The 27,965-nt window shown below is 36.5% G+C and overlaps 1 protein-coding gene across 4 annotated transcripts; it reads right to left on the bottom strand.

Annotated features, from left to right (window-relative positions):
- Positions 1 to 239: 239 nt before the first annotated feature.
- Positions 240 to 26,142, bottom strand: LOC132059265 (ubiquitin C-terminal hydrolase 13-like). 4 transcript variants are annotated; one of them, XM_059451827.1, is made up of 34 exons: positions 26,006 to 26,073; positions 24,444 to 24,462; positions 24,008 to 24,064; positions 23,410 to 23,476; positions 22,873 to 23,020; positions 22,616 to 22,773; positions 16,959 to 17,224; positions 16,667 to 16,885; positions 16,445 to 16,553; positions 16,231 to 16,346; positions 15,615 to 15,713; positions 13,625 to 13,734; positions 11,843 to 11,917; positions 11,453 to 11,531; positions 11,213 to 11,359; positions 11,048 to 11,128; positions 10,841 to 10,960; positions 9,997 to 10,119; positions 7,756 to 7,833; positions 7,537 to 7,625; positions 6,711 to 6,819; positions 6,546 to 6,614; positions 6,310 to 6,420; positions 5,962 to 6,017; positions 5,706 to 5,883; positions 5,478 to 5,579; positions 5,310 to 5,381; positions 3,781 to 3,846; positions 3,370 to 3,435; positions 2,109 to 2,195; positions 1,879 to 1,995; positions 1,665 to 1,739; positions 1,468 to 1,554; positions 240 to 970 (listed from the first exon to the last, which is right to left on the bottom strand). In XM_059451827.1, exons 4-34 carry the CDS (start codon positions 23,459 to 23,461, stop codon positions 929 to 931), a joined length of 3,306 nt encoding a protein of 1,101 aa, XP_059307810.1. In that variant the 5' UTR covers positions 23,462 to 23,476; positions 24,008 to 24,064; positions 24,444 to 24,462; positions 26,006 to 26,073; the 3' UTR covers positions 240 to 928. The 4 variants fall into 4 exon arrangements, with proteins under 4 accessions (XP_059307810.1, XP_059307809.1, XP_059307811.1 ...); XM_059451826.1 differs by lacking the exons at positions 24,008 to 24,064; positions 24,444 to 24,462 and having other exon boundaries at positions 26,006 to 26,142; XM_059451828.1 differs by lacking the exons at positions 24,008 to 24,064; positions 24,444 to 24,462; positions 26,006 to 26,073 and adding an exon at positions 24,267 to 24,324.
- Between the last annotated feature and the right edge of the window lie 1,823 nt (positions 26,143 to 27,965).

Below are 27,965 nucleotides of genomic sequence, written 5' to 3'. Positions count from 1 at the left end.
AAGACTAAAGTTGATAATTACCTCCAAATATGCTCGATATGCTCTTAGCATTCGAGAAGTCTCAAAAAAACAATTGTTACTAATAAATAGAGGTAAATTAGTAAACTGTACCTTGCACTTGTTGTTTTTCTTAATTGTGTGAAAGAGCTAAAGCACACTTATGGAGGGAATAATTTTCCAGATTTTGGAGAAATTATATTAAAGGTCGATAATACTGTAGCAGATATAAAAACAGATGAACCAAATTGTAGACGGTTAAGCATTCTGTTACCTCTTTTCATTTAAATTTAAAATAGAAAAATAGAAGTACAATTATTCTGACCTAAGCGACAACAACCATCCTCTTTTTGCATTGACCTAATAAACTGAACATCTTACAAATCTCCCATCTCTACCACCTATGACTTGGACATTTTGCAAACAAAGACGCTAAAAACTGCGATATATCCCTTTCAACTGTTCTACAACAATGTCACTATGGAATATCCCAGCCTTTTGTTCTTCCCGATCGTTATTTACGAGACATCTAATTATGGGAGAACTGAGAATGTCAAAAAGGAGGAACAGGAACTACGACAAAAAAAAAAAAAAAAAAACAAAAACAAAAAAAAAAACAAAAAACAAAACAAAACAATGTCAAAACGAACATCTATACCCTCTATACATGCCCACCCGAAAATCATGTGCATCGACTAAAATTACAATTGATCAACGTTTTCTGCCACCTAAACCTGCTTGAATCAAATAAGGTGTTGCTTGTCAAATAGAATGTAAGCTCATATGCTCAACCACGTCCCCACAAAAGTTATATTACCACCGAGATGTCACTGCATTAACTGTCAGGCTGCTATCTTCTGATGATCCTAGTGCTGCTTCTTCGTGAGATCTTACATGCCCCATCAAAGATATTGATCAGTCATTTAGAAGACTAATTGTAGATCCGAACAGGCTTCTCAAAAGTTTGTCGATTCTGCAGTACCAACATGAGCCAGTTATACACCAACTAATTCAAGGTATTATCACTCGTGAATTAAGCATTATCAAATTGGCTTTGGGTTGGATTAATATATAACGATACGTTCTGATTTTTAATTTGAAGGTAGGCCAAACGATATGTTCCTGAATTCTGTGATATATTGCAATACAAGACTACCACTGAGCCCACAGGTAAAAGATTAAGAGAAACCAATTTCAAGCAACCAAGAATCGTGAGCAGTGAAGTACTCTTATAATGCTAATATATGTTGACGTATATAAAAGTATTCCGGTCCAGCAGCATGGTGAAATCTAGTGTTTCCTTACGTTGACCGATGGGGGTAGTTGTCGCTCAACCAGCGTCAAAAGACATCCCAGAAAAACGGACCTCAAAAAATATTTGCTGTTATATTTTTGCATTTCAATGATTAAAGACTTGGATGGTGGTCTTCGATGCCCCTCATCACCAGGATAACAGAAAAAGTAGCATACCTGGTTGGTAGCATATGACCTTTTAGGAGCATTGTCCGCATGCTCTAATCCAAGATACTGCTCCCAAGCACCATAAACATCTCTCCTCTGGAAACCAGTTAGGGAAACAGAATAACCAAACATTACACGAGGACAATAGAGGGAAGGGGTTTGGTGGGTGGGAGTGGGGGGGATATGGAAGGAAAAGGGGCAAATACCTGAAAGCGACTGGACACAATATCTGAATCCTGGAGGTAGTCAGGACGGCCCAGGGACAAAAACGCAAACTTCCACTGCATAGTGAAAGTAGAACGTGTAAATAACAAAAAATAAATAAAACACATGAACCATTTTTTACTTCAAGTGAACATAGAAATTTTCCAAGACTACTCTCTATAGAAACAAGGAGGCAAAGCAAGGAAGCTTGAATACCTTTGAAAACTCCTCATTGGGAACCTGCAATTTTTTCTGAATGCGTGCTTTTACTTCAGTCAGTGTCTCACCCTCATGAATAACCAGAAAAAATGGCTCGCCAAAGTTTTGTACATGCTGCAAAAGGATGGCATCAGAAACGATTAATTGAGGAAAGAACCTCACCATATACACTGATGTAACTATAGCTATATATATAAGCACTTCTCAATTCCTACAGATGTACTTACTGCTTGATTTTGAGTTGCGTCCTTCGTAAAATGGTAAACATGAATCAAGCGATCATGAGGACCCAGGTTTTTCTCCTCTTCAGGGATCTGTAATGGAGAAAAGTTAGTCATTAATTGGATAACCATCTAAGAAATGTCCTACAAGATTACAACTCCAACTGAAGGTTATAAACTTAATTTATCACCAGACAATTTTTTTTTTTTTTTTTGGTGAAGATTTTACGCCTTTGTCTTCCCGGATTTATTTGGTCGGTCCAGTCCATAAGTGACTACCATATATGTGGAGAAATAAACAGGACAACACAAATGACCTAAGCAAAGCCTATTGGACCAGCTGAACTGCAGATACTCAACCTTGCCCGCTCAGCACTCAGCAGCACCACAACATTAAGGGAAAGAAGTGCAGAGTAAAACTCAAAAGTTAAGTGCATCATCAGGACCCTTGGCTTCCCCAGCCACAAAGAGTTCTGACTACAACCCCCCAACCACCCCTGCTTCCTTTAATCAATATATTATCTCCCCAGACTACAGCTGTCCATTAATGATCAAAGGACTAGTTCTAATTTTCAATTGATGAATATCCAGAAAGACTTTTGTGCAGTTGAATAACTACTTCATTAGCACATTGTCGCACTACCAGTATTATTTCCAAAATTTTCTTCATGATGTTCACATATTTATCAGGTAAAAGACACATTAGAAAAACAACAGGTACATGATTCAGCAGATAAACCATTCTGAGATTTGTGCAGCTTTTTGAGGCCACTGAATTGCAAATTTCTGCCCAGGACTTCAAATTTGATATTTACCTTGGGTTTATGGAATATCCAAGGCATCCACAAACAATAAATCTTACTTCTTAAATTCCCAAAACCAAAAATTCAATAATCTTTTCCATACCCAAAATAATAAAAGAGTTTCCAATTATAAGAACGAGAATAAAGTAGGTGTATCTGGTATTTCATAGCTTTTGCATAGGGTATAGCAAGCAAAACAGACTTACAGCACAACAACGACATCCAAGAATGGTCGATTGAATTAATTTAAGAAAAGAAAGCGAGAGCAAGAGAAAAGAGCCCATATAATTATTTGATCAAAGTATACTGGATGGTCTAGTTGACAAGAAATGAGACAATCATAAAGATTACAGCAAAACATTCAAATAGATGCACAATCACCCCTAACTGCATATCCCCAGTAAAATCGGGATCTGCTCTTCTGCATAAAATAAACAAAAATACCAACAGAACATTTGGCGTACCTCCTCTGCACGCAAAGTCCAGTACTGATCATTTATGTTCTCAATCCTTTCAGTAGGTGGAAAAATCTGCAAAACAAATGTGGAGGATATGTTACAAAGGCTACCAAGAAGCAAAGCTGAGAAGCACGATGCCGCGTGTCCTTTCATGAATTCTTATCTACTTCAAAATACATCAAACTGTTTGTGTGTGTTTTGTGTGTTGTCCTGTGTGTTTATATCTGTCTCTGTCTGTCCGTTTGTATATATCTAATGTATATCTGTATGCATGGGCACACAGACTGAAAGATCATTTAGAAGACAAAGAAAGGGTATCGTGCAATACTCCAACAACAACTTTATCTGAACACTGAAGAAGCATTTTCAGAAGATACAAAACTACAGCAGAAGGAAGTTATGCAACATACATGGTACCTTATATATCTTGTGATAGAAAACTTCCAGCAATCTCAGTTCAGCCTCTGGATGTGACAACTCAACCTATTCCATAACATGAGACAAGATCAGCAAAAACAACAACATACCCCATGAAATCCCACAAAACGGGGTCTGGGGAGGGTAGAATGTACGCAGACCTTACCCCTACCTAGGGAGGTAGGAGGTTGTTTCTGTTAGACCCTTGGCACAAGAACATGCAATTCAAAGCAGTATAAAAAGTCATGGCGAAAGACAAGAGACTACAAGAATAATACTATGCCTACTAGTATGACACACTCAACTAACTACTAACCTTCTACCCTAATCTGTGTCCTCCATAACCTCCTATCTAAGGTCATGTCCTCGGTAAGTCGGACCTGCGCCATGTCCTATCTAATCACCTCTCCTCAATACTTCTTCGGCCTACCTCTACCCCTCCTAAAACCGTCCATAGCCAATCTCTCACACCTCCGAACTGGTGCATCCGTGCATATCCCATGTACATGCCCGAACCATCCTGCATCTTATCCTCCACAGAGGCCACTCCCACCTTGTCCCAGATTTCTCACCCATCGCAACATCCTCATTTCTGCAACTTTCATCTTCTGAACGTGAGAGTTCTTGACTGGTCAACACTCCGCCCCATAAAACATAGTTGGTCTGACCACCACTCTGTAAAACTTGACTTTAAGTTTAGGTGGCACCTTCTTATCACACAAAACTCCGGATGTGAGCCTCCATTTCATCCACCCTGCACCAATACGATGTGTGACATCATCGTCAATCTCTCCATTTACTTGAATAATAGACCCAAGATACTTGGAACTTCCTTTCTTTTGAATGGCCTGAGTACCCAGCTTCACTTCCCCATCCACATACTACGTCCCGCTATTGAACTTGCACTCCAAGTATTCTGTCTTGGTCCTAATCAACCTGAACCCCTTAAACTCCAGAGTCCGTCTCCAAACCTCCAACTTAGCGTCAACACCGCTGCGAGTCTCGTCAATCAGAACGTTGTCGTCCGCGAATAACATACACCATGGCATCTCACCTTAGATTTGCTGCGTTAGTCCATCCATCACTAAGGCAAACAAAAATGGGCTAAGAGTTGATCCCTGGTGCAACCCCATCATCAATGGAAAGTGCTCCGAGTCTCCTCCGACTAGTCTTACCCGGGTCTTGGCTCCATCGTACATGTCCTTAATCGCCCTAGTGTACGCCACAGGTGCACCTCTAGCCTCCAAGCACCTCCTCAGAAATGAATCTAACAGTGTACTGATCAGAGAACCTTCCACTAATATAAGTTACCAGATGACATATCTCAATGCAGACATCAGGTAGTTCTTTCTAAATTAACAGTGACATTGTATGGCTGGGGCAAGACATGAAATGTTTTTCCTACATTTCTTCCTAATTTCTACTTTCAGGTTTAATAGTTTAGGGCAGTAAAAACAATTTTAAGAAGGCATCACATTTTTTTTAACCGAGGCATTACATTTTATAGCAATAGAAAAATTCAAAAGTACCTTTGTCTTCAGATGATTAAGGACATCACCTACAGTACTTTGTTTGGGCAATCTAATAGTATGGATTGTCACCTGAAAATGAACAGCCCAAGATTTTATATAAGAGTGTAGGAGACTGTATAAACCCTTATCAAAGGGCACTCTGCATAAAATGTATCAAATACTTACTTCATCTTTTGCAGCATTATAAAAGGCGACTTTGAGAGTTTTTAAGCCCTGTAACTCTGGTAATGGAATATCGAGGACTTCATAATACAAAATGTCTGAAGTCTATCCAAAGAGAAAGGATGGTAAGAAAATGTAGTTGCTGGTAAATAACTACGAGCCGCAAAATTTTATTTACAAAGAAAAGTTCCAATTAGCCCTAACCAGAGTAGATACTGTTCCAACAATTACCTGATTATAGTGAACAAGCATTTCCGTAAGACGGTCCACTCCTCGATACTTTATTGGCTGAGGTTTTGGCTGCTGTGAGTAGCAGTTATGTGATGTAAGCCTTATTTTTGATGGGTCATCCAAGCCGAGATGGCGAGCCAAACTTTCAACTACTTCATCATAATTGTTCTGCTTTGACCTAGAGTTTGTTTATCATCAATGAGTTAACCAGTACAGGAAAAAGCTTCTCACTGAACTTACTGAAACAGATACATACAACTCAAGACTAAAATCATCCTCCTTGGGTTTGTCCAATGAGCGGAAGCGAACAACCTGGGAGCGATCACATGGAAAACTCATAACCACGATAAATACAACATCTTGAGATTTACAAGACGATCAAGGTAAACTTTTATCTTAGCTATCAAGCCAAAAAAATTATTCAGAGCACTTTTGAAACTTAATACAAATGAAACAGTGTCACATGAATTAAAGTGAGTACAATGGAGTAAAGGCCTGTACTACCAGAGGAACTGCCTTCATCAAAGGGAAACAATTCTATTTCAGAGAGAACTACCCATCTAGCTACAAGAGGCAATATGACATATCAAGGTGCAACACATACCTGGCGATTGTGCACATACTCTAAAAATGAGGGAACGTCAGGAAATCGGTACTGTTCACTAGTTTGACTTCGAAGAGGTTTCTGAATGCAAATAATGTCCCCATCTTCAAGCTGCAAAAGCAGAGGAGTATCATTTAACAAATCCAGCACAAGAAATGAAAACCAGAACAATCGAAAGCAATTGGTCAAGACGGCGAATGGATAATAATATACAAATGGCAAGTAATAGCACATACCTGACTGCCACGAAATGTTTGCTTCCGGTCAATAGGTTCACACATCACATTGGGTTCAAATTTTATTTCCTGTCAATAGAACATGGTATTAAGCACAACCTGAAAAGTCACGTTTATTACTACTGCAGGTCAACAAACTGGTAGCAAGATAAGAAAGACATGTACCTCAAAGAGTTCAATCTCTTCATCAGGTGAAAAGCCAGCCAACTCATTTAGCTTGGTCAATATCTCCAGTGGCTTGCCACTGCCTTCTACAAAGAGCCGCCCAACATACCTGACAACAAGAAGGAAAACCAAGTAAAGAATAGACAAAGGCCCATCGATTGCATGGCCACTTGTATACAGACACCAAAATACGTGGACACTGACATCACAAGTTTCAATATCTCAAATACGTTTAAAATTTGAATTGTTCCCTACGACATAGAATTTACAGAACGAGGTTTCAATGATTAACTAATATTTTTCATGACAATAATACCTATAACAAACTATATTTAATGTCTACATCAACTCATCAAGTACAAGAAATTGCATAGACTGCAATGGAACTGAAGTAGTCTTTTTCCCATAGTAATCTCAGGTTCACTAAATATAGTTAGAGGAGTTAGATGCCCACCATGTTGAACGGTCTGACATCAAGTTGTTAACCTTAGTCGCTATGCGAACACTTAACACAAGACTGAAAGATTAGTGGTTTATGAATCAGCCATCAAGGATCTTAGCCAAGCGATGACCTGCTGCGTGAGCTCTTTGCGCTCAGGTTTCTCGATCGGACTTGACAAATTGTCATTGTCACATTTCATATACCTACCATGTCTGCAGGCTCTAAGAATGAGAAGAACATGATGCACTTTCTATTTTTCTTTGATAACCAATGATGCACTTTCCAGTTAGAAATCATATTTAGAGATCCCAAATTAGACAAGCATGGAAACAGCTACTCTTTTAAGGCAAGGATTTCAACCTATAGAGAGGCAAGAAGAAATACCTCATCTCCTCTTTCAGAGGGTCATAGAGTTTGAAAAATAGAAGAATATTGTCTTTGGTCTTCTCAGGTGGAGGACAAGGTAGCAAATCCTGCAACAATACAAAACACAAAAATTTGCAAAAAATAAAACTTGATATACACAAAAGTATAGCACCTGCGCCCACATAAATTCCAAGCGTGAACCCTAAATAGAAAAATGAGTAGGCAATATTCCATTACCAGGCCAACTTCAACCTCCAAATAAAGTTTTAGCTCAGCGTTATTTGTTTTAGTAGAGACATCTTTCAATTGTCCAACCTGAAATACATTGAGCAAGATCATTAGCACCAAGTCAATCAAGCACCAATCTTAGTAATTCGACAGACAAAAATACCATTCATAGGAAGAAAAAAACACCACTGAATATAAGTGGCCGAAATAACTGCAGCAGCTGTTAAACAATAACATTTGTCGACTTCATAAGGTAGGATGAGTCCTGCACGAATAAACCTATCATCCTGGGATGATTACTACTTCCCCTCCCCCAGATTAATAGAATGCTCATCCTGGCAACTTTTCCACATCCAAAGAGGACTAGTCACCTTATTAATCAAAAAAAAAAAAAAAAAAAAAAAAAAAAAAAAAAAAAGAGGATGAGTCATCTTAATGACTCCCCATCTCACATCCAAAGACAGGATGAGATGATGACTCGTCCTGATGTCTCCTCATCCACTCTCATCATGCTAATTGTTACAAAATGGACCTTAGGTCTAACTTAACAACAAAACTAGCTCATGAGATGAGGATTGTCCAAGACCATATAAGAAAACGAGAGTCCACACCCTCAACCAATGTAGGCACTCTGAACATCCCCCATCATCCCCCTCCCCCCCCGCGCCTCTTCTTTCCCCCCAAGAGCAAGCCACCCAAGGCTGGACAATTGGAGCATGGGCAACATAACAGTGAACCCAACATTGAGTAAACCAAAAATAAAGTGCAAAGAACATGGAACTTGGATCAAACTTAAGTCAAAAGCTAGCTCATCGCCCTATGACATGTAAAAGACAACTGCCCATACCATCAACCGATGTGGGAAACACTCACACAAACCATGGCAAGCCTTCCACACCCAAAGAGGATGAGTCATCTTGTTTATCGGGAAAAAAAGGATAACTCGTTTTGTTCACATCCAAAGACAGGATGAGATATGACTCATCATGATGTCTCTTCACGCAAATCAAACATACACTAAAAGGGAAGCTCTAATGTAAGAATGTCCAAACACTGAATATCCCCAAAAGCATATGTCTCATCCCTTTTTCCTGAGAGGGAGAGGACAGCGGAAAAGGGAGAAATCATCTGTGAACAAAAATAAACAGCAAAGCGTATCCAGTTACTCAGCAATAAACTCTGTTTAGACACTCTATTTTGCAGAGCAAGACAAGATCTGGGCGAGAAGCTCATAATCAATTTTAGGATAGCAGATTTAAGATCACCACAAAAACACATATGATACTCAACGACTCAAGGAAACATACTACTTTTTGTGTTACAAATTAAAGCAGTGCAAGGTACGAGTACAGAAATATCAATATGCAGAAGGAAGATCAGATGTCTCCCGCATAAGTAAATATGTGTTTCACAGAGAAACAACAGAAGCAACAACCAAAAAAAAAAATATGACTTGCGTTATTAGGGATAAATGGTAATAAAAAAAGGTCAACAGTTATCCCTATTCCCTAATTGTTGTTTTCCTAGCCATTTACACCTACTACAATGCAATAGATACACAGATAACAAACCACTGCACTAACAAATCCCACGAAATTTCATGCTTGATCTTAGCATTTTTCTTTGCTTGTTATTTTTTTTTTTTTGCTGACAAGGGAACCCGCAACCGCTACCCTTTGGGTGCGCACAGGGTAAACCCCGCTCATGTGCAATAGCCCACAGACCACACCGGAGAGATAACCCGCACTAGGCAAGCCCCCGTGTCGAGCTCGACCCAGAAGGCAAATCCCCTGCTGTCATAGGTAGGGGGTTTCGAACCTGAGACCTCCATTATGGAAGCCCCATGTTCAACCAACTGAGCCACCATTGCGGGTATTTTTCTTTGCTTGTGTAATTACTGGACATTCCCTTGATGATCTGCAGATGTATATGAAAGTATATATTCATTATTTCTCTCTTAGTCTGTTTCTTAACAAAAATCTTTTTTTTAACCAAAGTTTTATTTCTACTAAATGTCAGTCAAATTGTACTGATAGATGGCACGGAGAGTAAATATGACACTTATCCTGGAATCTTTTGATCAGTATGTCAATACAAGCAGAATAGTAGAAGTGATTGGAAAGCTAGCGGGGTTTAAATATGGCAGCTGCGCACCACCTGAAAACAGAGGACACTTTCTAGAATCTGGATACAACTGCAGTGTACTCTTAATTCAGCTCCACAGAACACAATATAAGTCAGATAACTTACAGACTGAATTTCCTCTTGAGGTGTCAACGGCCGATTAGGCCGATATGTGTGGTTTTGTCGTTTTGCCCATAGCCAGTACCGCTGAAACTGCACCGGTATACCCAATTCCTTAGCAACCTCCTCCTGGAAAAAGACTTGCCATTAAAATAATTACAAACATAAGAGGTACAAGCATTGACCAAATACACAAATATAGTCTATAACTGTTTGACTTAGCATAGAGCATACAAAAAGCTGAACCATCATATTCCAGCCATGAGATCCCATTTTTTCAAGAATCATTCACCTAAATTTGCAATCAGAATCTGAAGTTTATCTTTAACTCAAGGTTAGATATTAAAATCTCAACACCGAAATTGACATCCCATTACCCATATTTCAAAAGACATAAAAGTGGCACATGAACCTCCATTGTTAGTTACTTGGACTCCAAGAGTCTATATGTTCTTGTTGAATTACGTTATCACATCATCTAAAAGCCTATATTGTTTGAGAGGGGGCACTTCTATCCTATTGTTTTATGCATCAACATGCCCCTTTACGTGTTGACCTAATTCTTTTTCTCGGGCCCAACTTTTTTCTTGAGCCAAGCGCGTGAGAATATCTTATTCAAGGGTATCTGTGGGACTCAAAATCCGAACTTTTGTCCGCTTTGATACCATATTTAATCATGTAACTACGCAATCTAAAAAATCAAGTTGTTCAAGAGGAGACATTTCTATTATGTTCGTAATTCTGAAGCATATTTTGTGCAGTATCTACAGATTATGCTTCAGAAGAGCAACCAAAACAGCAATGATGATGTGTAAGTAAATATGTACAAAAATAAATTGCAAAACAATACCTTGAATTGCGTAAATGCCATCTGTTTCTGGATACGGAAACTACGGACTTTGTCATGATCCACAAGATCAAAATAAATCTCATTTCCAATTTGTTCACCAAGGTCTTCATCACGAGCAACCTAAGTATACAACACAAGTGTTTTCAGTAATTTCCAATTTACAAAGATGCAAGCAGTAAGGGATGGAGACCAGGTTTTAAAGGATACCTTGATGATAGTATAAAGGTGAGCCTCTGCTTTTTCCTTTCTCTTTTGCTCCTTTTCATCTTGCTCTTTCTTTAGCCTTACCTGCAATATAATGTTAGATAGAAGATGACACGACTCAACCATATTATCATGAATTAAATGGACAGAGTTATGTAGCACACACACCCTGAGATGCTCCGCAATGTCCTTCTCGTCCACATTGCAGACAATCTTTTCTTTGTCACTTTCACGTATATAAACAAGCATATATGCGTTTGAATATTTTGTAAATTTGAATGGTGAATTGTTGAACCCAGGGTTTGCATGAGGTAACTGTTGCAAGAACAGTGAATGAATAATAGCTATAATACAAGAAAATAATGCATATGCATATAACTTAAAGGACAGCAAGAATTGGACAAATACCTCTTCCTCACCACCATACTGCTCTTCCAAAGCCCTCTTTAAATCTTCTTTTGTCACACGCTCATCATCAAATTTAAACCTAAAAGTAATAAGCAAATAGTGAATCTTAAAAATCAAGACAGGCAGCAGAAACCAGAAAGATTCTGTCAAGGAAGTGAACTAGCTATAAACAATGCTCAAAGGGTGGCTGCTGCCTGAAATCTATCATGCATCATTTTATTTCGAAAAGAAAAAAGGACAATATAATAAATTATATCGCCTTAACGATGATTAAACTTTCCTTCTGATGACCCAGATTAAGTGAGAGAACGCTAAAAATTACATGGCACAGAAAAACCAAAGAATTAAAGGATAAAGAAACATGTCTACCGACCGCAACATAATACATACCATTGATCAGAGAGTGTTGGCCTGATATAAGCATAATAGTGTCCCCCATGGACTCCACCACTGTGAACCAAAACACTGAAAACAAAAATAAAAGGATCAAATAAAACTCATTACCTAGTAATCCTGTCATTCAGAAATATGCCAAGTATACAAAGATTAAGAATCAAAATATATCATAGTCTAGACTGCAAAAACAAACCCATATATCTTTCTTTTTTCAGAAGCAGAATATATCAAACTACAACGCAGAATGGAGGGGGAGCAGATGATAACAACGTTCACAATTGCAAAAGCAGTTAGTTGAGGGCGAGGGAAAGGAAGAGAGGAAGTGGGGGAGACAAAAAAGGAGGGTGCTATTTCCATTTAGACAGTATCATCCAATTATATAGGTATTTCAATGAATCCTCACTGCTCTAATTAAGCAAAAATAGTAAAATATTAGTTAACTCGGAGTCCTCTTTAGATGAATAGGACACTAAGAACACTAGCTGTGTAATCTCCTATTAGGAGCATAGATGGAATGGACTCACCTCTGACCAATCGTGCTACTAAGCTTTTAGTATATGAATAGGACACTAAGAACACGAGCTGTGTAGTCTCCTATTAGGAGCATTGAGGGAATGGACTCACCTCTGAGCAATCGTGCTACTAAGCTTTTAGTGTGTAGCATAATATAGTAGCAGGATGATATTCAAGATTAAGCACCGTTAAAAATTAGAAAGGTGTAATAGGAAGTACAGAAACGATTTGATCAAAATAAACATGTACTAAACCATGAGGTAGGAGTGTTCGAAGTTCTATGATACAGTATGTGGCCATTAAAATAAGGTTACAAATTGAGGTAGAGTATACAGCATAAATTCAATGCCTAAGTTTTAAATCCTACAATCCTTCAGGCAAAAGCAAGTCATGTCCACATTATCATATCCCTTGCATGATGACCAATGCATGATTTCTGACGTTAGAATTGTAGTGGACAACAGAAATCAGCATTGAAAAGAAAACAAACGAAAACAATTAAGGTAAATTAACTTGGAAACAGAAGATGCACACAGGCAGAGGCCATACCTCATGTACCAAAACTCAAAAACTTGCTAGGGGGTAAAAATAAAACTTGGTTCACTGTGGAAGGACCTCAATTTCCTAATTACATGTTTACTGAAAAAACTATACTGTTCTGTGAAATGTTCTGAGTGAAATCCAAAGTGATGGAATGCTGCAGTAAGAGTCCTTCCTATTGCTACCATTGCAGTGATGTTAGATTATTCAAATAGAGAAAGTTCACAAAGGCGGAAATAATATAAACCCAATTTGACAAAGGGAATTAAGAAGAAATTATATTTCTCGACAGATGGCTGATTTTGCACCATGGAACCAGTGGGAAATCAAGTTGTTAGTACTTAAAAGCAATCTTCTTATGTCTCAGAAACTTAAGAGCCTGCGGCACATCTAGCTTAAATAAGCCACATTGTCAAGTAAAAGTTGATTGGCCATGGAAAACAACAAAGAATTATGCATAACCGTAGGCAGAAAAAGAAGAAGTAAACAGAATGATCAAATTGATGTAATGTGGCTCTTATGATTAGAATATCCAAATCTGTATGCAAAAATGGGTAGATCTGACATGCTCAACTAATCACAAGCATAAAGAAAGCAAATTAACCAGGAGAAATTTGTCAACACGAAGAATGCGAGATGATGAAGGAATTCTCTTAATGCAACCACATGCCAGAGCATTAAGAAAATAGAAAAACATTTATATCATGGAAAAGAGATTGATACCTGTGAAGAGTATAGAGATTCCGAACGCTTCGATCTGCATCAGGAGATAAATATTTGCCATTTTCTCTATCAAGATCGAGTTGTAAAGGAAACTCATATCTGTCATTTATCTATTTAATCAATTCAACAAGAGAATCAGTAATTATCATAAAATATTTTCTTGGAATGTAAGGGGGTTAAATATAGAGAATAAAAGAGCTTTGGTTAGAGGAATAATTCAACAATGGGTGCTGATTTCAATGATTTGGTAGAAACTAAGACTCAAATTTATTACAACATCTGTGGTATAACACACAGATGGGTGAATTACATATGGATGCAATAGGGAGAAGTGGAGGAATAGTGGTGATGTGGGAGAGAAGGTACTGGAAAGGGGAGTTAGTGGACTGTGGTAAAGGTACTGGAAAGGGGAGTTAGTGGACTGTGGTAATCAGATGATAACTTGCAAGTTTGTGGTCATTAATCGGGAGTTGAGTTGGTTCCTGAGTGCAGTATATGCAGATTATGATAGAATTGAGAGAGGGGAGCTCTGGTAGGAGTTGTCTGCTGTTAGAAGTATATGTGATGGGCCTTGGGTGATATATGGAGATTTTAACATTACCAGATACCCTTCTGAGAGAACAAATTGCCACAGAATATCAGGGGCAATGGCTGAATTCTCGGAGTAGATTAATGATATGGAACTGTTTGATCCTCCTTTATTTGGAGGATCTTATAGTTGGAGAAGGAGAGAAAACCATAGGAGTGCATCAAGAATTGACAGGTTCCTTTACTTTTAAAGTGGCAGGAACTGTTCCTACAGATCAAACAGTCCATCCTTCCTAAGCTTGGTTCTGATCATAATCCAATTTTGCTCGCATGTGGTGTTTGGGAATACAAGAAGTCTTGTTTTAAGTTTGAACAATGGTGGCTTGGACTGGAAGGATTCAGGGACAAAGTTCAAGAATGGTGGCAGTCCTTCAATGCCACTGGTCCACCATGTTTTATTTCGGCATCTAAAATGAGGCTTCCTAAGGAAAAGCTAAAGGAATGGGGCAAGGAAAATAGGAACAACTTGAAGCATAGGAGGGATAATATTATAAGCCAGATTCCCAGTCTTGAAAGCATCCAGGAGCAGAGACCACTTTCAGAGGATGAACTACTACAGAAACTCATCTAGCCATGGACATTGAAGAAGTTGCTAGGAATGAGGAGGTAGCATGGAGGCAGAGATCAGGAATTCAGTGGTTAAAAGTGGGGATAAAAAGACCAAGTTCTTCCACAGAATTGCCACAGCTCATAAAAGGTTCAACTCCATTGATACTTTAGAGGTAGAAGGGGCAACAATCACTGACCGTGAAGACATTAAAGTGGCCATCCAAAGCTTTTACCAGAAGCTTCTGTAATTGATAATGAAGAGCAGGAATGACTACAATGACAGTTTGAAGAGCAGGAAGTTTTTAGCTGTATCAATTATGTGCCAGGGATAAGGCTCCTGGACCTGATGGCTTTCCTATGAGTTTTTTCCAGTCTTTTTGGGAGATGCTCAAAGTAGATATCATGAATCCTTTGCATCACTTTCATTTACTCAGGTTTTTGAGAAGAGTTTTAATGCTACATATGTGGCCCTCATACCCTAGAAGAATAGTGCTTCTGAGCTCAGAGGTTTCAGGCCTATAAGTCTCATGGGAGGTGTCTAAAAGATTATTGCCAAGGTGCTAGCAAAAAGGTTGAAAAGGGTGGTGAGTAAGCTGATAAACAAACATCAGATGGCATTCAAAAAACGGAGACAAATAGTGAATGCGTGGATTCAAGATTAAGAGGTGAAGATCCAGGTATTATGTGCAAAATGAGCATTGAAGATCCAGGTATTATGTGCAAACTGAGCATTGAAAAGGCATATGATGTTAATTGGGAGTATCTCCTTAATATTCTGAAGCAGATGGATTTTGGAGTGAGATGGCTGAATTGTGGGTTTTTGCATCAAAACTGAGAGGAATAAATTAAATACCTTGACCATAGTATCCCGTGCAAAATCATATTCAAATCGTTTTAACTGAAGCTGAAGAACAGGGGGGAAGTCAATGAAAAGGACACCTTTCCTAGCATCCTGAAAAAAAGGAAGTTCAGGTTAACAGCAATAAACATAAACATAACAGATGTCATTATCCTTCTCAAAAAGTAAACAGAGACCATTATACTAATAACCAACCAACTACCTCCTCATTCTATTTCTCTCTCTTTTTTTTTTTTTTGGATGAATACAAAGGAAGGTAAAGAAGTGCTGTTTTTTTCTGATAACTAATCAAAGGTAAAGAAGTGCTGCTTGCGGGACTTGAATCTGCATTGGCGGCGAGACTCTTTAAAAAGGCGACTTAGAGCAATTGAGCTAATGCTGCCCTCAAATGTAGAAAAAGCAGCATTATAAGGTGCGTTTTCCAAATTTCACCTCCTTGATTTTTGTTATTTTGTGAGTAACAGTTAGTAGCATCCTTTTGTCTCTCCATATACATCTGACTTCAAGTACCAAGTTATATCCTTCCTTTTATGGCTCAAAGTAATGGCACGAATTTAATATCTAACCAACTCTGCAAACCATCATCCAAAAATCAATGAAGGGATTTGACCTGTAAACCATATTTCTCTGCATGGTATTTATTATCACCCTCAAGGCGTTCTACTTCAACATACTTGTCAAACGAAGCATAGACATCACGACACCCTTTGACGTCAAGCTGCAAGTCTGTCAAAAGAGATATGATTGCAAGTTAAACTGATAATGAGGCATTCCGTGTTTTACAAGAAAAAACATGAATAAATAAATATTGGTTCCAAAAATACCATAAAAAGATTCTTTTCTTGTTGATCTATAGTCCACATTGATACATTCAATATAATTCATATGATGCCCCTCGAACAGTTGTTGTATTGTGCCTTCTACAACGGTTCCCTGAGCCAAACAAACCCAAATAATCCATACAAACTAGTCTCGAATCTAAATAAGCATACCATCTATGGTACTATTTCTTTTAAGTTCACGTGTGTTACACAATTACAAATTACCTTCATTTTATCTTCAAGTTTTTCACAAAGAACCCTGTTAAGTTCTTGTACATCATGCTGCATGAAAGAATCATATGTGTCCCATCCAAAGGACTTCGTCAACTCTTTTGTTGCTACACTAGTGTCACTGTACTGTAGCTTATAGAACAAACTCTGCAAAGCCAAAGGGATGCTCCCAGATGGATTGTCATTCTCAGTTGTTGGCATATGATACACAGCCTGAAACATGTGTGAATTAGTCATCTGCGGGAAAATAACATCAAGGAAATTACTCATGCTTTTCTAGGCTAACCTTTCTAAAATAAGGAATATGGTACAACGTTTGGAGGAGAGAGTTCATATAACAAGTGGCTCCCTGATTCTTAAGGCCAACACAACCAGTCTCCTTCTTAGAGTCATGGGACCAGTAATCAACGACCCTACGAACAGCAACATCAGCTTCAACTATGACTGTATCATCCATAAGATAGCCTCTGCTAGGATCATATAATTCACTAAGGGGCATGAAGGATGTGAAACCCCAGTCACTCTCTCTTGCATTAAACTGGTGTTGAGTATCTAGCATAACAATCATTTTTTAGACGTAAGTTTCATAGATTGCACCAAGAAGATGCCAATATGTACAGCAAATGTCTGCCATAAGAATCATAACATCAACGAAATAGCCAGCAGTTTACTTATCAAATCATAATAATATTTGGCACAAATTAGAACCTTCAAAAGGGAGAGAACACCAAAAACAGCATCCGTAAGGATTAAAAAGCTAAAGAGGCATAAATTAGAGAATGCTCGGACTCTTGCTTATTGCAAAATAAGAAATAGAGATTAAAGATACTCTCAAGAAAAGATGTCAGTAGAACTAAGATTATCCTTCCAGGCATCCCCCAATCGCATCAGTCTATATTCCGATGCAAAGGTATGTCAATCCTAGCATCAGCTAATTTTCTCTAATGAGCTACTTCAAAATCCTTTATCCGAGCTTTAATGCTTCATTTCGAAGCTCAACAAACCTTTATAGCATTTCCACATTCGACTTCACGAAACATCATAGGCTTAAAATAAGGTCAAGAATATTGTCAGCAAGATAAACAAAGCAAATGAAGCAACAGTTAGTAGTAAATATTGAAGAATTCTACTATGCGAAAAAACTAAATAATACTACTAAAGAAGATGAATCACCCTAACCAGCAGATAGCCAACTGGCCTTGGAAACACATCTGGAAAACTAAAATTCCCCATAAGGTTGCATGTTTTGTGTGGTTACTTGCTAAAGAAGCAGCTCTTACACAAGAAAATGTAATGAAAAGAGGACCTCCTTTATGTTCCAGATGCTATTTGTGTGGAGTAACAGCAGAGACAGTTAACTCAACTGTGGAGAATTATTCTAAACCTCAAAGGAATCTCTTGGAACATGCCGGGAAAGGTCACAGATGCTCTCAAAAGTTGGGAGGAAATAGGCTTACAGGCAAAGGACAGGAGCAGATGGAGAATTGTTCCTGCCTGCATTTGGTGGACAATTTGGAAGGAGAGAAATTCCAGATGATTTGAGAATGTGGAGAATGGGTTGCAGAAGATTGAGCTAAACTTTATCTTGCTTTTGTGTTTTTGGTGCAATCAGATCTACTCAAATGATACTGTCTCTATAATTGATGTTTTAGATTCAATAGAAATTGGACATTAAGATTTACAGTTTGTTGTAAATATGGTTTCAGTACTACCTAAGTACTGTTTTGCTACATTTGAAATATAAAAGATACAGTTACCAGTTTCAAAAAAAAAAAAAAAAACTACTACATAAGGAGAAGATGAGAAGAGGAGACTAGCCCCTGCCTCTCCCACATAAAAGTAGGGCAACACTCGGCTACCTACTACCCTTCTACCCTAATCTTCGACCTCCATACCTTCCTATCCAGGGTCATGTCCTTAGTAAGCTGAAGATGTGCGAGCAAATGAGTAAACCATTCATGTAATTCGTTTCGGGATTTGACCGGTTTGACTGAGAGTTGACATTTAGGGTTGACTTTGATTAACTATTCCTAAAATTATTTACTTTAGGAAAGGGGATATTTACTTGTCCAAAAAAAAAAAAAAAAGGTTAGGGTATATTTAATCTGCTTTCCTGAAATGAATGAAAAACTCAGATAATCAACTAAATCCCTCAGCGCAAGCATGTACATTAGGCAGAAAAGCAGAAGAAGACAGAAAATAGGTAAAGTATAGAATATAATCATTTTATTTATTTTTTATTGTTTAAAGTAGTACTATATGATTTTCAGCAGCAAGAATTGTGGAGATAATTATGTGTGCGTTTGTGGGGGTGGGTAGTCCAAAAATTTACATCTGGAATAGCCAAATTGTTGAAAAGAGTCTGCCAATGTTAGTAACTTTTAGCTTTTTTCCAATTTTATGCATTAGCATTTTCCAAGGTTGTACACACCTATTCCCCATGTGCTTTAAAAATAACCCTTTTTTGTTCTTTACTTTGTTTAACACCCTATATGCAATGCTTTACATAAAATATACATTGATTATACATGTAATAACATACATTATTTTTTGGATGAAGATACATTTTTGGATAATGTAATAACATACATTATTTATACAGTGAATATACATCACCTGAAGCCAAAAACTCTAAACTCGACTCTATCATTATATACACTACTCCCTCCGTTTCAATTTATGTGAACCTATTTCCTTATTAGTCCGTGCCAAAAAGATTGACCCATTTCTATATTTGGAAACAATTTACCTTTATGCAATGATTTATAGCCACACAAAATATATATGTGACTCATTTAACACCACAAGTTTAAAAGTTTTCTCTTTCTTCTTAAACTTTGTGCCCAGTCAAATGGGTTCACGTAAATTGAAACGAAGGAAATATTGTATATTATATATACAGTGTATAAATGATGTAACTTCTCTGTATAGCCATATATAAATATAAATATTGTATAACTGTGTATAATCATTAAAATTTGGTAAACGTAAAAAGAAACATGCATTGGGTTGAACACAACGTTTCTGATGTGTGAAAGTTAGCCAGAGATCTCGTGACTCATATTCCTATAGAACATAATATTTCACACCCCAATGCATAGGGTTGTAGGATAAATGCCCTCAATTCCGATTTACAAACAGTTTGGTAGCATTTTTCCCATTTTAATACCAATAAAAGTGTTAGATTCAAGCTTCTTCATTGATTTTGAAGTAACTTGCTATGGGATATGAAAAACACCATTGGAGACAATGAAAAAACTCGAAGAAATTTGAAATGAGTCTCTTTAATTTCGTTGATGCTAGCACAAATCAATATTTGGGGTTTGATCCTAGAATTATTTGTAGCTTGTGGTTGAAATTTTAACACTTAGGAGTAGAGACTAGAGAGAGAAGGCAGAGATAGAGAGAGAAGAGACAAGCGAGAAGCAGTCATGCGTGAGAAGAAGCAGCTGAGAAAGATTAAAAAATAGGGTTTTAATTAGGCTGAAAAAAAATTCAAAACATATACAATTTGGCTAAAACTGGGACAAATAAGGAAGTTTAGCCATTTTTGGTAGGCTAGATGACCGAAATGTTCTGGGACGTAATTATCTCCAATTACAGGAGGTGCGGGTGGGGGTTACATTATGAAATATAGACTAATTATATACCGGAGATGTGGGGGAGGGGTGGGGGGGTTGGGGGGGGGGGGGGTGGAATACATTATGAATTATAGACTATAATAATTTAATGCAAGACTTACCTCTAAACATAAGAAGAAACAATTAGAGCTTCTTGTACTAGTGAAAAACTCAAATGCTTGTTTTTCTTATTCTTTTTCTACTTCTATTTTTAAGATAAGTAAGATGAATTTCAGTACTTGAACCATGAAGGTGCTACCGTGCATAAGCCTTGCTAACTATAAATCTACACAAAGGAACAATGATTCCTCGAGGTAATACAGAGAACTGTTCACAGCATCCAATAAGATATCACAGAACGAACAATGTCAAGTGCAAAAAAAAAAAAAAAAAGATTGCACATAAATAATAGTATCTTCTACGTACACAACAAGATAAATATATTTGGAAACTCTGTTAAATGACTGATTAAGAAAATATAGTCAAGATCCTAAAATGACTAAGACGAGGCAGACTAATGACCAGATATTGTAAGAATTAATGAATCTACCTTTCATCAATGTCATCCCCACGAAGTCCAATTGTCCAATATTAAATAGGCCCTCTTAAGAAATATCAGAAGTGCAGATTACGGTGATAAAGATGAACCTGCTACTACGTCATAAGCAGTATTGTCGGCGCGCTTAAGCACTGAAGCGAGGCTCAAAAGATGTTAAGCGCTTCGCCACGCTTTATGTGCGCTTCAGTGTCATCATCAAGGCTCTAAGTCATACTTTTCCTTGCTAATGAGCCTCTCTTGAAGATGTGACACTAGATAATTGATACTTCACTTTATCGTAATGTTTTTACAATTTCTTTGTCCATAGATTTGTTATTCATGCTCATTATTATTAGTCTTGGCTATATATATATATACATATATATTTGTTTTTTGCACCATTGCGCCTTTTTTCATTAAAGCCCACGATTTATTAGCGCTTTGCGCTTAAAGCCCCAGCTGACCTTAGAGCTTTTTTGCGTTTTTCACTTTTGATAACACCGATCATAAGATGAAGCACACTTACAAATTAGCATTCACACATGTCTATACCAACATGACAGCTATGCAACCTCTCTTTCCCTTCACTTATCATTGTTGAAAATGCATTGCAAAATAAAAAAGGGCAGCAGCAGAGTCCGGGGAAGGGCCGCACCCCAAGGGGTATGATGTAGACAGCCTACCCTACTACAAGCACTTGTGGCTACTTCCACGGCTCAAACCCGTGACCTATAGGTCACACGGAGACACCTTTACCGTTTCAAAATATATAATTCTTTATCAGTATAGAAAATTTCATTCCAAAAGACAGCACTAAGAAGACGCTGAAATATGTACATTTAAACTAAGTAGCTCAGACACAAGTGCAGGTGTCCGATGCAGGTGCGGATCTAGAGGTCGAATCCTTCATGACCTAAATTTTAAGATTTGGGGGTACAGATTCGATTAAAATAATTTAAATATCAACATAGAGTTATAAAAATATGTCTAAATTATGAGACATTATGTGAAAAATTTATAAGGTATTCTGAGCAGAAAATATTGATCAAAAGGAGAATTCCGTGAGGAAATAAAAGGAAAAGGACTAGCATAGAAATTTCTAGATAGAAGGTATTCCATTTTCTTCAATTTCACCTTAACTATTCTTTTTATCTGTCTCGAATTTCTCCGTCGATTTTGGTCAAAGTATCCAAGATCGGTTGACCAGATTGGATAAGGATCCCATACCCACACCCATGTCGTGTGGACACGGGTGCGGCACCGAATGTGAAGTGTCCAAGCAACTTAGCATCCAAATCAAAAGAGGAATTTCATTACTCTTGTATGGAACTAATGAAATCTGTTAAAGTTTCAGGCTCATTTACATTTCCATGCTACATCAAAAACTAAGCAAAGGTATAAAGTTAAGCTTGATCTGGTACACTCAGCTTTTCCCTGAAAACATATTGGTTTCTCTCTTTCCACAATGTCCACCAAAAGCAGGCTGGTACAGTGTTCCAGATTCATCTCTGTTCTTCGCTCAACCCTTTCATTACACTCGGTTCTTTATAATCAAAAAGCTAACAGTGACGCACGTGACACGCCTGTACTAAGTAAAACCTGGAGAATCTATTATTTCACAACCTATCTCCAAGTAACGAGCAATGTCTCGAAAGGCTCAAACACATCACTTCTTCAACCAACAGTCAATCTTTTCTCAGCGGTTAAATTTGACAAATTCATGTCTCTTATTCAATAAACAAGATTTCTGTTCATGTCTCTTATTTAATAGACAAGAATTCTGACCTTTTCTCACTGTAAACTTGTTATGGGCTTGGTTGAGCACAGCTAAGCTAAACTGAGCATATCTACTCCACCCATAAGGCAATGACGGTGAATCTGCAACATCCAAATACATTGACAAATGGTCCACGTTGTTCCCTTTAGGAAATATCAATATCCTCCTGCCATACATAATGCACCATTAAGTACATCTAATCACTTACATATTAAAACAATAAAGCAATCCAGCAAAAGAAACACCTAGATACTTAAAAGATTACCATTTGTATCCTCCTACATGGAAAACTTCTGAGTATAGCTTCTTCACATTCAACCTCGAAAAGTTCTCTATCGTCCACGTAAACCGAGCAGATGGCGGATCATCCACTGGTGGACCATCCACCGTACTAGCTGTATCCGCAGTCGCAACTACCAACAATAAAAAGTGCAACTTCAAAACGAAATCTCATAATCCACAAGGCCACAAATAGACATTCAGAAACATGCTAGTAGCAGGAAAAAACAAAGGCATAATACATAGATAGACACTTAAACTTGGCCTCTACTGTGTCAATTGAATACTCCAACTTACTAAATGATCATATAGACACCTCCAAGATTTATGTGTCACGTCAGCATCAGGACACAGTGGAAACGAGTTGAGGTGTCTAGATGTGCATTTTCAAAGTTGGAGAATTTAGTTGTTAGTTGAGGCCAAGTTAAGGTGTCTATCTATATATTATGCCAAAAGCAAAAGTGGATTCAGATAACTACAATCAATTACTGCAATATATCAGTGTAAAGAAGGTAAAAACTACCTTCCATTGGCTGAGGACCTTCAACAGGAAAATCTGAATTAGGAACAAGCATCTCGTCTTCTTCAGGCTGCCAAAAAAAAAAAAAAAAAGGCAACTAAAGTAAGATATTAGATCTAACAATACCTCGCACTTCCGATTAACCTAATCCCTAGAAATTCACCATTGCCGCATTTACATAAAGTTCACCCTGCAATTGCTTGTAAATGAAAATTCACTACTTATCCAATCCAAAAAATATCAAAAATCTACGAAACTCCACCATATGAAGCTCCTTTTCAAAGTTAAAAAAATAAAACACTCCACGACAAAGTGAATTTCACCATTGCCGCGTTTAAAATAAAAACAAAGCAAGTAAAGTGAGATATTCGATCTAACAATAACTTACACTTCCAATTAACCTAATACCTAGAATTTCACCAATGCCACATTTAAATTAAGACGTTTGACAAAATACTTCACTCCGACATCGCTTTTAAATGAAAATTCACCACTTATCCAATCCAATGACTATCAAAAATTTATGGAACTCCACTAAGCGAAGTTCCTTTTCAAAGTTAACAAAACAAAACAAAACAAAGCAACTAAAGTGAAACATTACCTTTCACTTCTGATTAACCTAATCCCTAGAATTTCACCATTGCCGCATTTAAATCAAGATGTTTTACATAAAACTTCACTCCGCCATCGCTTTTAAATGAAAATTCACTACTTATCCAATCCAATAACTATCAAAAATCTACAAAACTCCACTACATGAAGCTCCTTTTCAACGTTAACCAAATAAAACACTCCACGACAAAGTGAATTTCACCATTGTCGCATTTAAAACAAAAACAAAGCAAGCAAGTAAATGTTACCTTTCACTTCCGATTAACCTAATCCCTAGAATTTCACTATTGCCACATCTAAATCAAACACATTTTACATAAAAGTTCACTCCGCCATCTCTTTTAAACGAAAATTCACCAGTTATAAACATAAAAAATTTACGAAACTCCACTACACAAAGCTCCTTCTCAAAGTTAAACAAAACAAAACAAAGTGAATTTTGCCCTGTAAGAAGTGCACGACAACGTGAATTTCACCATTGCCGCATGTAAAACAAAAACAAATCAAGTAAAGTGAGATATTCGATCTAATCCAATTAACCTAATCCCTAAAATTTCACCATCGCCGCATTAAAATCAAACACGTTTTACATAAAACTTCACTCCGCCACCGCTTTTAAATAACATTCACCGCTTATCCAATCCAATAACTATCAAAAATCTATAAAACTCCACTAAACAAAGCTCCTTTTCAAAGCTAACAAAAACCAACTAAAGTGAGATATTCGATCTAACGCTACCTTTCACTTCCAATTAACCTAATACCTAGAATTTCACCATCGCCGCATTAAAATCAAACACGTTTTACATAAAACTTCACTCCGCCACCGCTTTTAAATAACATTCACCACTTATCCAATCCAATAACTATCAAAAATCTATAAAACTCCACTACACAAAGCTCCTTTTCAAAGCTAACAAAAAACCAACTAAAGTGAGATATTCGATCTAACGCTACCTTTCACTTCCAATTAACCTAATACCTAGAATTTCACCATCGCCGCATTAAAATCAAAACACGTTTACATAAAACTTCACTCCGCCACCGCTTTTAAATAACATTCACCACTTATCCAATCCAATAACTATCAAAAATCTATAAAACTCCACTACACAAAGCTCCTTTTCAAAGCTAACAAAAAACCAACTAAAGTGAGATATTCGATCTAACGCTACCTTTCACTTCCAATTAACCTAATACCTAGAATTTCACCATCGCCGCATTAAAATCAAACACGTTTTACATAAAACTTCACTCCGCCACCGCTTTTAAATAACATTCACCACTTATCCAATCCAATAACTATCAAAAATCTATAAAACTCCACTACACAAAGCTCTTTTCAAAGCTAACAAAACCAACTAAATGAAAATTCATCAATTAACCTTATAGAACAATCCATTAAAATAAACACGTTTTACATAAAAATCTTTTAAATAACATTCACCACTTATCCAATCCAATAACTATCAAAAATCTATAAAACTCCACTATACGAAGCTCCTTTCCAAAGTTAACAAAACAAAATAAAGTGAGATATTCGATCTAACGTTACCTTTCACTTCCAATTAACCTAATACCTAGAATTTCACCATCGCCGCATTAAAATCAAACACGTTTTACATAAAACTTCACTCCACCAGCTCTTTTAAATGAAAATTCATCACTTATACAATCCAAAATAAACATAAAAAATCAAAAAATCCACTATACGAAGCTCCTTTCCAAAGTTAACAAAACAAGTAAAGGTAAGATATTCGATCTAACGTTACCTTTCACTTCCGATTAACCTAATCCTTAGAATTTCACCATTGCCGCATTTAAATGTTTACTCCGCCATCACTTTTAAATGAAAATTCACCACTTATACAATCCAATAACAATCAAAAATCTACTACACGAAGCTCCCTTACAAAATTAAACAACAACAAAAAAAAAACACTCTACAATTAAGTGAATTTGGCGTGTAAGAAGTATTATTACGTACATCAACTGAAAGAGTATCAATGAGAGTCATTTACAGTGACCCGAAAATGGGCGAATCGGTGATGAAGAAATCGCTAAAAACGAAGAAGAATGCAAATCGAATGGATCCAAGGACCTTTTGTTTCTTCAGTTTGAGTCTAGTTTAGTGTGAAAGAAAGAAAAATTAAAGAGGGATTTAAAATTGCTAAGGGTAAAATGGGAATTTAACTGGTTCTTTTATTATTTAATTTGTTACCCTCTTCTTTTTGGATTTATTTACCTTATAAATTTTGGCAATGTGATTTATTTTGTTGTGAGATTATACTGGGTGTGTTGTTGTTATTGTTGTAATTTATTTTGTTCCATGCATTTTATCTTGTGTAGTTGGTCATTTACTTTATCACTACCAGTATTAACAGATTAAGCTTTATTACATTGGCACTTTGCTACTATAGGTCATTTTAGGGGGTGCAAGGAGGGGGGAGGGGCCAAAAAAAAAAAAAAGTTACTCCTTTCGGATAAAAAAAAAAAGTCATTTACCATTATTTGCACATCCTTTTTAAAATACTAACTCCTAAACAAAAATATGTAATTTGACAAAACTACCCCTAATTAAATAGGCATTAGGATTTGGTCATATAACAATTAATAGGGGCAAATATGAAAAAATAAGGTTAATTCTTTCTTGATTTGCTAAGTGGATTCTTTTTTTTATTCAAGAAAAAAAGGTTAAGTGGACTCTTTTTTTTATCCGGAGGGAGTAAGATAAAAGATAGAAATTTAGTATAGTGAAAGGAAAATCAAATTTAGAGAAATTAGTATACTGAAATTTTTATTATTTTGTTATCCTCTTTCTTTATGGAGTTAAAATTGACAAAGGTGACTTGGGAATTTAACCGGCAATTTTTATTATTTTGTTATCCTCTTCTTTATGGATTTAACTTCCTTTTGTTCCCACTTTTGGGAGTTGTTTATCTCATAGATATTTGCAATCTGATTTATTGTTTTACCTGCATTTTATGTTTATCTTGTTATAGTTGATCATTTAATTTACTTCCAATTAGGGGTGGGTTTTTGGTTAATATCATAATCAAATAAATTTAGTCAGTTTTTTAAGTACTTAATTAGCATATTTAATATATAGGAATTTAACATTTTTTTAATTTTAGGTTGCTTTTTCATTATCTCACTTGAAATTATTTAAAATTTATTTTATCAACTGAATATCTGTGCGTATGATTTTTACTGTATAAAGGTTTAAAGTGTTTAACTTTAAGAAACAAGGATATACTAAATGTTGTAGCATTTTCATTATATATGACATATAAGTATTTGATTTAAAAATATAAAAAGTGTCTTTGCAATAGAGTCAAGTAATTTACACAAACATTAAATGATAACAAAAATGTTAAGGTTAATGAGCGTCATATTTTATTGGAGATACTCTTGTTCTTCTATTTTACTTGTCTAGTTTGTATTTTGCACCCCGTTAACAAAATAAAAAATAATAATTGTTTTACAATGCTGTCCTCATTAACTATGATAGAAAATCTAAACTAGACTACTAGTACTCTAATATAATGACAAAATGGTTATTTTAAAAAAAATCTTTAATTGTTTAAATGGACTAATATAGTAATAAACAATCAACTTTTAGTTTAGTGTCCGACACAAGTTAAAAAAAGGACGGACAAAAAGCAGTAAGAAAAATCAATTTACTGTGGCCGGTGGGGATTATATTTTTCAGATTTTATTCTCTTTTTCACTTTTTTACTTTTAGTGTTGTTGGGAAAATAATTTGTACTATTTTAAGGAATAATTGTTGTCAATGTAAGAATCTTTTTTACTTTTAGTGTTGTTGGGAAAATAATTTGTACTATTTTTTTAAGGAATAATTGTTGTCAATGTAAGAATGATTGAATGCATTTTGTTAAGGACAAGTCATGCCATATTCTCAGAAAAAGTTAACCAAGGTAAAAGTT

Source organism: Lycium ferocissimum, chromosome 6 (assembly GCF_029784015.1).
Source record: "Lycium ferocissimum isolate CSIRO_LF1 chromosome 6, AGI_CSIRO_Lferr_CH_V1, whole genome shotgun sequence".
NCBI classification, from domain to species: Eukaryota; Viridiplantae; Streptophyta; class Magnoliopsida; order Solanales; family Solanaceae; genus Lycium; species Lycium ferocissimum.
Note: the sequence above shows the minus strand (reverse complement) of the source record. Positions and strands in the feature narration are given on the sequence as shown.